Below are 11942 nucleotides of genomic sequence, written 5' to 3'. Positions count from 1 at the left end.
AGAAATAGCAGCAGAAAGGCAAGTTGATATAAACATCAAAAAGTGTCAAATGGACAAGGATGTATTATTGTTACTCCGTTATCGTCCACCCTTACTCATTTACCTGTCAATTCTATGACTACTAGTGGAAGCACAGTACCTCAACTGAGCACTCAGGTTGTGATTAATTGCATATTGTTGAAAGCAGTGCCAAAAGGAGTAGGAAAAGAAGACATTCACTCTACACAACGTTGACATGAGTACGATATGTGGCTGTGAAGAATTGAAAGGTTTAATTAAGGGTTGGTTCAGTACGGATATTACAACAGAGGATATATTGATGTAAGGTATTTGGATGTTGTATATATATTTTTTAATTCAAACTAAAAATGATTTGTTTGAGATGACTACATTTTTGATATTACCTGACCCTCGATATTTGCAATACGAAACTGAATAACAATGGTGTTTACATGAGATCAACGTATTACTCTTCTCAATAAAATGAATTTTGCATAATTTGTTTTAGTGGCACTCACTTGGCCCAGATACTTTAGAGTTGGTTAGTGCTGTGAACCTGCAGAGTTTACTAAAACCAGTTATTGGAAGGTAAATAATTGGATAATGACCGGTTATTGTCTGATTGTAAATTTGCAGACATTATGGCGGGTAGTGCTAAAGGCCGGAACGGAATGAAACCGATTGGGGCGCGCGCCAAGTAGAAGAATCATTTGAGACAGATTTTGCATGGTTTCCAACTGCCACACAGTGACTAGAATTGCGTTAGAGTTCATTTCCTTCTACTTACATGCAAGCTAGAAATCGCACTCTCGAAGTTTCTATTTAATGCCCGCCACGTAGCATGCTGTGCTCTTACCAATCCATCAAATTCTGTTTAATCCTGATGTAGAATTGCTTCCTTAACATTCTAAAAGGTAAACTACTGTAGTATTTTCATGTTATAGTCGTGTCCAACTCTTCAGTAACAGCGAGGATGGTTTTCTGAAGTCTGCGAGCATGGGCAATAATTTACGAGAGTTAACCACAGTGCATGTTAGTGGCTGTGAATCATATACTTACAGTGCTTACAAAATAATAGTTTAGCAGGTTAAATGATAGTTTTTCAGCGTAGGTAATTGCAAAACGCTTTCGTGCAGTGGACATTAAATAGAAACTCCGAGCGAGCGATTTCTAGCATGCCTACAAGTAGAAGAAAACTAACTTCAGCACAATTCTAGTCACTATGTAATGGTAAGAAACGGCGTACAATGTGCAAAAACGATTTATTAACTTGGTGCGCGCCCCGTTCCGTTCCATTCCGTTCCGGCTTTTAGCACTACCCCATTATGGCACTAATCATGCCTTTTGGAAGCCTTAAGGTGGTACCAAAGTGACCGTCAACATCCTGCCTTACAATAACAGCACCCTCACCATACTATTACCCTTACCACCCACAACACACTAACACTGGGTTGTGTGCCACCAAACGTGGGCTACTGTTTTTCAAACTGTTAACCAACTCTAGAACGGTTGTGCGCCACCAAACGTGGGCTACTGTTTTTCAAACTGTTAACTGCACACTTACAACTGCATACAACAACTACCTATGCATGTACAACTGGAGAGTGGGGGCTTAGTAACAACTAATGATAAGAGAGAAATAATAAATTTGAGACTGCCCACCCCAAAACAGCCTCAGGAAAAATCCTGGCAGGCATTTTTTTTTTTTTTGCCTACCAGGAAAAACCCTAAATTTGCTCTACTCTCATGTATGTGTATGCACCAACAAATCAGTTTAAAATTCCAGCATGTCTCTTGTCCATTATCATCAGCAAATCTATCTAAAGATAGTCAAAGAAAATATATAAAAATCTTTTCATTTTAAACACCATCACACTAGGGAGGGTGGGTGGGTGTACCCCACTAGCCTTAACACGTGGCGTAGAATGAATAATCACACCTAACTTAGCCTTATAAACCTTTACGTCACGTGAGAGAGGCTCACGTGACCACCAATAGTATTCATGCCGGAGCTTATTTTCTGTCTAATTCATTACATTCAACTGACAGAAAATACACTTATTACAAGCACATATTTACACATGCTTTGAGGTTATGTTGTGATGTTAACACTTGTCAGCAGGGTTTACCAAGTGGGTTGGCAAAACCAGTTTAAAGGCTTCTTAGCCAATAATTGGCTTGACCTAGAGAATAACCGGTTTTTCCATACCCGTTCACAACACTAGAGTTGGTACTTATAATCTCTAATTGATAAGTGTTGTGGTAGAGAAACTACATGAGAGTAGTGTAACATGGAACACAATGAGGTGTCACTACAATATCTATTGTACTATGATCTGTGACTGTGGTCAAAACAAAGGTCAACAAACTAGACTGATTTAGCTGTTTCCCAGCATGTTCAAAGCTGTGTGAGTAACTAGTGCATAGAAGTATAGCACAGGAAACAAGTTGATGTTATGTTACTTCTATAAAAACCAGGCACACATGCAATTAAATACTATCCCATTAGGCAACCATGTAGACTATATTAAGTTTATAGTATTATGGATAATTAATTTTGTAAATACTGTGATTTAGTGTATTTCGTAATTCATGAATTATTTTGTAATTGGGGCGAGCCTGAGCGAGCGCCACACTAGCGAGTCAACGGTGTAATGGACCCGTTTACAAAAAATTACGATAAGAAACGGAGTCAATGTGTAATGGACCCGTAATACGACAATAAATTACGATATAAAGTGGATACCTTACACTTGCTCCAGCGTAATGATTCATATCACGATAAATCAACGGCGTAGATTACTACCTTCCCATATTTGGCGATGTGTAATGGACCACATCACGAGAATTACCGGCCTAGATTACTGCTTTCCCATATTTGGCGATGTGTAATGGACCATATAACGGGATTTACTGGCGTAGATTACTGCTTTCCCATATTTGGTGATGTGTAATGGACCATATCACGGGATTTACCGGCCTAGATTACTGCTTTCCCATATTTGGCGATGTGTAATGGACCATATCACGGGATTTACCAGCCTAGATTACTGCTTTCCCATATTTGGCGATGTGTAATGGACCATATCACGGCATTTACCGGCGTAGATCACTGCCCTCGTTACTGCCCTCGTTACTGCCCAGCCACGTGCAATGGATGCAGATGAACGCTTTCGACGCAGGAGAGAGCAGTACAGGTGCAGAAGAGATAGAGAAACCCCTGAAGATGAACTATTCATACAACTCGTAGGGTCTATAGTAGTTTGCACTGCCATCAATACTTCAAAGTCATCAGGCTCGCCCCACGATGCTGTTTGCATCTGTCTAGTTATGTTGCTATGCACTGCTAACTGTAACAAACCACTTTAAACCACAAATTACACATAGAAGTATTTCTCAACTGTTTTATAGTGTGTCTACCATGTTTCATCATGCAAATTATATAGAGAAAGCCTCGAGGCTGCCCTTCATTTTCGTTCATGTAAGTGTGGCTAATGCCTCCCCTTTTAACTTGAAGGATACGCTATCTCTGGTAGTCTAAGAGGCCTTCAGCATTGTTTTAAAGTTTTAAATGTCTATAAAACTGAAAGGAAGAGTGTTCAAGAAGTATGAAGAGTTTCCATACCCGTATTTCTGACCGCCGAGAAGAAACCACCTCTGAGCAAAGTTTATATGTGAGAAAGTTTAATGCAAACTTTTAATTCTTACATCCTGGCTGCTTTACCATATTTAATGCTTTCGCTGACGTGAGTGCGTACCGGACAAATAAACATAGGTAGGTAGGTACACACACATGCATTCTTAAAAAATATAATTTCAGTAAACCAGATGCAAGCTCACAGTCAGCCCTTGGCCAGCTGTCTGGTTTAAAAACCTATAGTCAAAACAAATTCTTTAGTCAATCTATAGTCAAAACAATATCTACGGAATTTTTAAAATAATTTATTTAACAGAATTTTCTACTGACTGAGTAAGTGACTGACTGACTGACTGATGCCTTCAGACAAGAGTAACTCGATAACGGCTAAGGCTACTGCTTTGATTTTTTCACTGTTCGACGTTGCTTCGGCCCGACAGGTGCCTTTTGGCATACCGCAGTACGTACAATGCATTCTTCATGGACTTACCAGTGTCCTCCCATTCATATTTGCTGACAGTGAAAAGTGTCGATTTGGCGATAGCACATGATGGCTTCCCTTTGTAACGGAAATCGTCTGTATTTGTCATTGTGGCTATTTTGATAGCAGAGGTGCTTTTCAAACGGTTCTTGATCCGTACTGCTGTGTAACGGGTTGAACATAGCCGACAACGAAGCATAATGGATACTCCACTTTTCAGATGATAATTGATATAGCCGGCACCATTTCTTTCAGTATGCGTAGATTGCAGAGGTGCTTTTCGAACAGTTCTTGATTCGAAATGCTGCCTAACTGGTTGAACAAAGCTGACAATGAAGCGTATTGGATATTTCACTTTTCAGATGATAATTGGGGTGCACAGTGCCTTTTCAGATGCGTGGGTTCACCAGTCCATAATAATTATTTACAAAAAAAAGTTAACAAACAAGTACACAGAAAAATTTGGAATTTTCAACTAGAGTAGGGACCATATACACTTCTTATTGTTTTACTGTGATTTAATATCGTGCACTACTCCAACTTGTTTCAGTACTTTTTATTGATGTGCTATGGTCCCTATCTACCTATCTAAGTTTGTCTGTACGCACCCACGTGAGCAAAATCGTTAAATAATGGTAAAAGCAGCTTTTATGTAAAAAGTAAAAACAAAATGAAGTGTGTATTAAACTTCTGCATAGGTGAACTAACTTTGCTCTGAGGTGATTTTTTTTCAGTGGACTGAAATACGGGCGTGGCGACTTTCCTCAGACTTTGTAAACTACCTTTCCTTTAAGGTTTTCAGGTGTTTAACAACTGAAAAACAATGGTGCAGGCCTCGTACACTACCAGGAATAGCCTATCACTTCGAGTTGAAAGAGGGCGTATCCCTTATGTACACGAACAAAAATGAAGAGCAGCTTTGAGGCTTTGTCAAGAGAATTTGTGAGAAAATAACATGATAGTCAAACTATAAAACAATTTAGAAAATACTTCTGTGTGTAATATGTTGGTAAAAGTGGTTTGTTTAACAAGCGCTTCCTTAGCAGTGCATAGCAACATAATTGAACAAATTACGAAAATTTCATGAATTACAAAATACGAGAATTAGTTAATATTATTGCACAACCCAAAACTACCCTATTGTAAATTACATAGTTGGTTAATTCATAGTAGCATATACTATCTGTGGTTAATTCCAGTTGAGTTAGCTAGCTGCATGGCGCCGGGTTTTTAGAAGTAGCACAACATCAACTTGTTCTGTGTACCTGTTACCCTTAATTGCATTGTTTTATTTTGTATAACAGCACAACAATGTATAGTAACATAACACTTGCATTCATTTCTCAGGGTACTGTAGGATCCACAGGCCCTCTTGAAAATTTGTAAAAAGATACTCTAATAGAGCAGTGCCTGCTGGTTGCTGCATTCTTGCAGAATTTCTACAAGTTGTTGATTAAATGAATTGATTGGTTTGAAATAACTACTCGGCCAAACTACCACAGTTATATTCAATCAGAGTGAGATTGAACCAAAACTTCGTAATATGCTTTGTTCTGTATTGAGATTGTGTACACTGTTGTCACAGTGACAAACTACAACATTTCTTCAAGAGCTCGTATGTCGAATTGTAACAGTGGTTAAACTTAAATAGTCTTACTGTATATATAGGTCAAGGTCACTATATTTGTGTCAAGTGGTTGTAATTGGAAACCCACAATTGAAATTGTTGGGGTGTCACAGCTCAATAACTGGCAAGACTTTATAGTGGTTGAGTCATACAGTGCAAGTTCTTGAATTAGGAGCTTGTCTGTTATTGTATTAAAGTAACCCTATTACACTGTATGTTTGTATATATACACTGTACACTACTTAGTTTGTTAGTTGGCAGGGGTGTACGTAGGAATTTTGAAAAGGGGTTTCCACTACAGCTAAGTGACCGTTATATTAGAGTAGTTTATATTACCTGACTGTTCTATTAGAGTATATCGATCTCCTCTGTGACATGCAATTTGACAAGCAAGGATTTAGAGCTGTGCTTCAGCAACTTACTGTTTTCCCATAAGGTACTAGAAAAACATGGTAACTGAGGTGTAAATATTGAGCATAATTTGAGCATAATAGGTAAATATTGAGCATTAATTTAAGCATAATAGGCAAAATTTTGAGCAGTGCAGCATAGCATAATAGGTAAAATAATGAGCATAATCGGCGGGTCCCTATGTAGGATCCACAGGCCCTCTTGAAAATTTGTAAAAAGATACTCTAATAGAGCAGTGCCTGCTGGTTGCTGCATTTCTTGCAGAATTTCTACAAGTTGTTGATTAAATGAATTGATTGGTTTGAAATAACTACTCGGCCAAACTACCACAGTTATATTCAGTTGGAGTGAGATTGAACCAAAACTTCGTAATATGCTTTGTTCTGTATTGAGATTGTATACACTGTTGTCACAGTGACAAACTACAACATTTCTTCAAGAGCTCGTATGTCGAATTGTAACAGTGGTTAAACTTAAATAGTCTTACTGTATATATAGGTCAAGGTCACTATATTTGTGTCAAGTGGTTGTAATTGGAAACCCACAATTGAAATTGTTGGGGTGTCACAGCTCAATAACTGGCAAGACTTTATAGTGGTTGAGTCATACAGTGCAAGTTCTTGAATTAGGAGCTTGTGTGTTATTGTATTAAAGTAACCCTATTACACTGTATGTTTGTATATATACACTGTACACTACTCAGTTTGTTAGTTGGCAGGGGAGTACGTAGGAATTTTGAAAAGGGGTTTCCACTACAGCTAAGTGACCGTTATATTAGAGTAGTTTATATTACCTGACTGTTCTATTAGAGTATCTCGATCTTTTCACCAAAATCATAATTCAGAACAATTGCTATAAGCGTTGCTATCATTTTAGAAACTTATTTAACTAAGATGAAAGTTTAAAATGTGTCCTGTTCCATGATAGATTTCAGATTCTGGAAACCTGAAGTTTCAATTTCTTAATGTTTCAAGTAGTGTGTAAAATCCAAAGGGGTTTCCTGAAACCCCTGTAAACCCCCCTCGGTACGCTCCTGAGTTGGTTAAGTCCACGAAATACATTACACCAGACTTACATGCCAGATAATCATTTTTCACCTGTTACAAAAAACCCTGTACCTTTTGGTAATTGATGTGTACAGGTAGTTTAACACATTTGTTGATAGCAATCATAATACAAAAAAAAAGAAGCAAAACAAGTACTTTAAATTAAAAAATTATGTAGGGATCAATGCAACAGAAAGTAGTGAAACAAGAGATGAATGATGGTATTACAGCATAGCTCAGTGGGAAAGTCCCCACTTTGGCACATTAGCTATAACAATTATTTCGTTCAATGCCAAAGTAGGGACTTTCCAGCCACCTGTAAGTGTTTTGTTATATTTAATGCTGTTTTATTATATGGACTAGTACTATTCTGTAAAGGTGGTTTTCATGGTGTAAAATACCCCTAGGATGATTTCAAAGGCAGAAATTTGGGTGTTGTGCAAAATTTTCACTTTGATCACTACTTAAATGGTACTACCATACCATTTGATAAATCATTCTAACATCACTGAGTATGTGCTATAGCGTAAGTGATCGATTGTTGACCACTATTCATTTATACTCCACGAAGCCAATATCATTCAACCCATGGCAAAGCTTATTAGTTCAACATCACTGCAAGTGTAAGAAGAATCTGTGCCTATACTTAACTAACCTTTAATGCATAGCAAAAAGTAGTCGAGACGGTTTTGGTTTCATTCCCTCTGTATCAAAAGTTGACCACGCGTATTTTAACTCGACCATAATAGATTATTCAATATCTTTAAGTCGACCACGCTCGGTTTTTCCCTTTCCCATAGTAACTGCATTTACGGAGTAGATGAGTAATGGATACTATCAGACTCCACATTTCTCAAGATCAATATCCATATATGGTATTCCCTGTAACAACCACATGGTAACGAAGTATTCTATAGTTTTCGTAAAATGAAACACGAAGAAGACCTTGTCTAGTGTTGTAACATGGTTCAAACGGGCGACAGTGCCATTACTGGCTACAATTCATTGTTTATGCATCCAGAGCGTGATTTCAGGTTTGTTCCATAATGTTGTAGCATCTCAATTGCCATTTTCTTTATTTGGATATGATAGAGTTCCTTAGGGCCTGTTTCACTTCTTGGGATTCTTTCTAGAGCTCTTGTCACCAACTATCCTTACCGTAGTGAATATTCAGGCAGCTCCTCATAATTTCAGTATTCGACTTTTAATACACCTGTGGTCGACATAAGATACCAGTCGACATTCGATCGCTTACGGTAATTGTACCTAATTTTCTACTCAAGTAAGTCCTAAAATGTTAATCCCTGCCAGTTGTCACGGTCAGTTGTTCCAAGTGACTGAATGTAAGCAAAAGATGAGAATATTTCAGTCCATTTGCATTGCTTTCATCCCATACTGTACTGTGGCTCAGGCGTTAATACAGAGAGTATGCAACGTACGAGTTACATAGCATACAGTGTTACCCAAGTTACTTTTTAAAAATAATACGTATTACTTGCAACTGAACTATTTAGTTACAGTTACATATTGCCCATAAAATAAAGTAACTATAATATTACTTTGTGTACGTAGCCTTAAGCTGTCACGTGTGAAACTACCACTTTATCACGTGACACGATTGCATTGTTGGACAATGTGCAAATCTTGGTTATAAGCAAGAAGATGGTGAATAAGCTTCATTCAGTTGGCTTCATTACTTTGTTGTGGCTAGACGTTACTCAGTGGATTACTAACGAGATTAGTAACTTCATTACTTGTAGTAATAATATTATGTAATATTAGATTTGTTACAGTGACTATATTACTTAGGTAACGCATTACATTTGTAAGTAAAGTAACTGGAGTTATATTACCTGTTTTTATAGCATATTTCGGTATATTACTTAGTTACCACAAAAGTAATAATATTACGTAACACATTACATAAGTAACACGTTACTCCCAACACTGATAGTATATGACTTTTCTTATATGGTATGACAATCATTAATCCACACTAGTGTAATACTCATCAGCACTGATGAATTAAGTGTTGACCAACAATCACAGATCTATTAACACATATTTTAAGGGCTCTATTATGGGTGTTTGACAAATTAAGATGAATTTACTGATTCATAAACAATTTTTTTGTTATAATTTCCTGTCGCAGCTGTGCCACAGTAATCTCTATTCTATTAAGTGATTTCTACTGTATTTGCTGTTCTGGCCACTGTCTGTTGTTTAGGAGAGTATTTATTTGTCACTGGATGGCGTAATTAAAACTTGCTATAGTTACAAGTGTATGTAGTAGAAGTTATATTCTTTTAGTGATATGTTGTGCTTTTCTTTTGTGTAGAACACGATAGTGAAAGCTCAAGTGTTGATCCAAGCCTAGTACATCACTGATAAATGGCTAGTCAGGAGTCTACCACTCAAATCGGAATTGATGTCAATCTAACCAAGATATTTCTAAGAAAAAGTTTGGAGTCTCTGAGCCTGGTAGAGGTTGAAGCTGACCGATATTTCATCTGTCGCCTCCTCTTGAGACAACCATCTCAGCCTTCATGCTGTGGACACCAATCGTGCCACTCTTGCATTGATGGTAAATACAGGTTAGTGATGATGGTATAATAAATAAATAATTTTGATTCCACACTAGTATTTGTATCCATGTTTCTGCCATATGTGAAGTTATTGCATTACGAGTGAAAATTGGAGAACTTTCAATAAAAGACAATTGGGAGACCTCCCCTTTCCTGTGTTGTAATAACTAACCCAACTGGTTAGCATGTGGTTATTAGCAGGTATAGATTATTGTACATGACTTGTGTAGAGAGTTATGAACAGGTCTTTATGTGGTGATTAACAACTGAGAAACACTAACTAGCCTCATAGACTACATGTCTGGAATAGCACATCATCTCTTTGAGATGAAAGGTCACTGGGACTATACTGTTTTTCATTTTTGAAGTAAATATTTGTTGGACAACTGGCTGTACCTATTCATACCTGTGAATACAGAAAGGTTACCCTTTTATCCCTGTGCTACCTTTCTTCTGTTTAGTCTGGTTGCTTATGGGAATGATCGTTACATGGTGGATCAAAGCACCAAATTTGGTACAGTGATTCCTTAGCATGTACTAAGTGATTTCAGAGAGGGGTGCCACAATGAAATGATCTGGCACCCCCTCTAAAATCAATTAAATGTAATAAACTACGAAAATTAAAATTGTTATATTTTTATATACTATCGACCACTTGTCTTTACTTGTTGTGCTAGTATTACTATTAAATATGTCCATCACATTATAAAGTATAGTACAATGATACATTTTACATTGTTGTTATCCTGATTATAGATTAGCAAAAATAAAACTCGCTAAATTAAAAATCCTATATTCATTAATATTACTTATTATACCAGCTTGTTATTTCTATTATAAAATGTTATGTGCATATTCCACCACACTGGCATAATGCAGTGCAAGGAAGGCCTGCCTCTTGGCACTTACATCTCCTAGAACAAAGAGGCTCAGCCTTGCAGCCACACTTAATCAAATCTTGGCTAGCTTTAACCACCTCAGGGAGTAGCGTCCACATTGGTTCCCAGGAAAGCTCATCGGCTTGTTTCTAGCCATATCCTTGTTTCCAGCCATATCCTTCTGGTGGTGGCTTATCTGCTTGGACTTGCAGGGATGTTGCCCAACCATTTGCTTGATAGAGAGCTCTTAGAAAGCGTTGAAGAAGAGCACACTATTCAGGGCTCGAAATAAGGTTCGACAATCTGCCAATTTGTATTGGCAGGTTAATTTTATTGTTGTCCAGACATTGTGGCTGGATGACTACACAACTGGTGGAGAGCAGCCTTACAAAGGCAGTAGTATTTAATTAACTTGTTTGTTTATGGTTTGTGGCCACAAGCTTTACCTCCAGCTAACTTTGAGATGTGAACACCAGCCCTACTTGTACTTGTCACTATGAAAGGGACATGACTAAAACACGGAACGGACTGGGAAAACGGACTCACAAACGGACTGGAAGGAACTCCCCTGAAAACGTTTTTTTGCCATAGAAACTCCCTAAATCACTGCTACAAAGAATATAACACGTAACAACAGCCTTAAAAAAACCTCTAAACGTGTGCTCGAGCCACCATTACTACCCTGAGATAATTTACAAAGCGACAGTCTGCCAGTTTGAGCGCCTGTGACAGCGAAGTTGTCGGTTAACTACAGTTTAAGCAAACAAAATAACACAGACTGTACTTGTAGTAGCCAGTTTCTTGCCAGCTGATTAAGCCACGAAGCCTACCTGTCACGAGCTGTCACCTGTAAAACTGAAGATCAGCCGTCAAACTAATTGCAGCAATTAACTAGACCATGAATTCCAAGTAACATAGGTCTTAACAAGCTTAAAGCTTGTGTCTTGTCTTGTTTACACATGCGAAACGAAAGTGCGCTTTTAATTAAACACAAAATGAATTTAATTTCAGACTATCTTTAAGCGCAGGGCTTAATATCGGCTTGTGTAAACTTCGACATCGTGTTCAGAGCAGTTCAGAGGTTTGTTTCAGGTCGTTGTTGCGTGTTATATTCTTTCTAGCACCTATACAGTGAATTTCTATGGCCAAAAAACGTTTTCAGGCAAGTTCTTTCCAGTCCATTTGCTAGTCCGTTTTCCCAGTCCGTTCCGTGTTTTAGTCATGTCCCTATGAAAGTGCAAAATGCATTGAAAACCTTGTTACCAGTGTTACCAGTG

At 37.8% G+C, this 11942-nt stretch overlaps 1 protein-coding gene across 3 annotated transcripts in view; it reads left to right on the top strand.

Annotated features, from left to right (window-relative positions):
* The first annotated feature begins 8146 nt into the window (after window positions 1-8146).
* LOC136246705 (uncharacterized) overlaps window positions 8147-11942 on the top strand; it is a 42323-nt gene continuing 38527 nt past the window's right edge. Inside the window, exons 1-2 of one of the 3 annotated variants that reach the window (XM_066038257.1) lie at window positions 8147-8236; window positions 9541-9796. In XM_066038257.1, coding sequence (XP_065894329.1) covers window positions 9594-9796 — 203 coding nt within the window. In that variant the 5' untranslated portion in view covers window positions 8147-8236; window positions 9541-9593. Of the gene's footprint in view, window positions 8237-9405; window positions 9797-11942 lie in introns of those variants that run through there. The other 2 variants (XM_066038254.1, XM_066038256.1) reach the window with 2 other exon arrangements.

The sequence above is a fragment of the Dysidea avara genome, chromosome 2, assembly GCF_963678975.1.
Source record: "Dysidea avara chromosome 2, odDysAvar1.4, whole genome shotgun sequence".
Lineage (NCBI taxonomy): Eukaryota > Metazoa > Porifera > Demospongiae > Dictyoceratida > Dysideidae > Dysidea > Dysidea avara.
The sequence above is the reverse complement of the archived record's forward strand: the minus strand, read 5'-3'. Positions and strand labels throughout refer to the sequence as shown.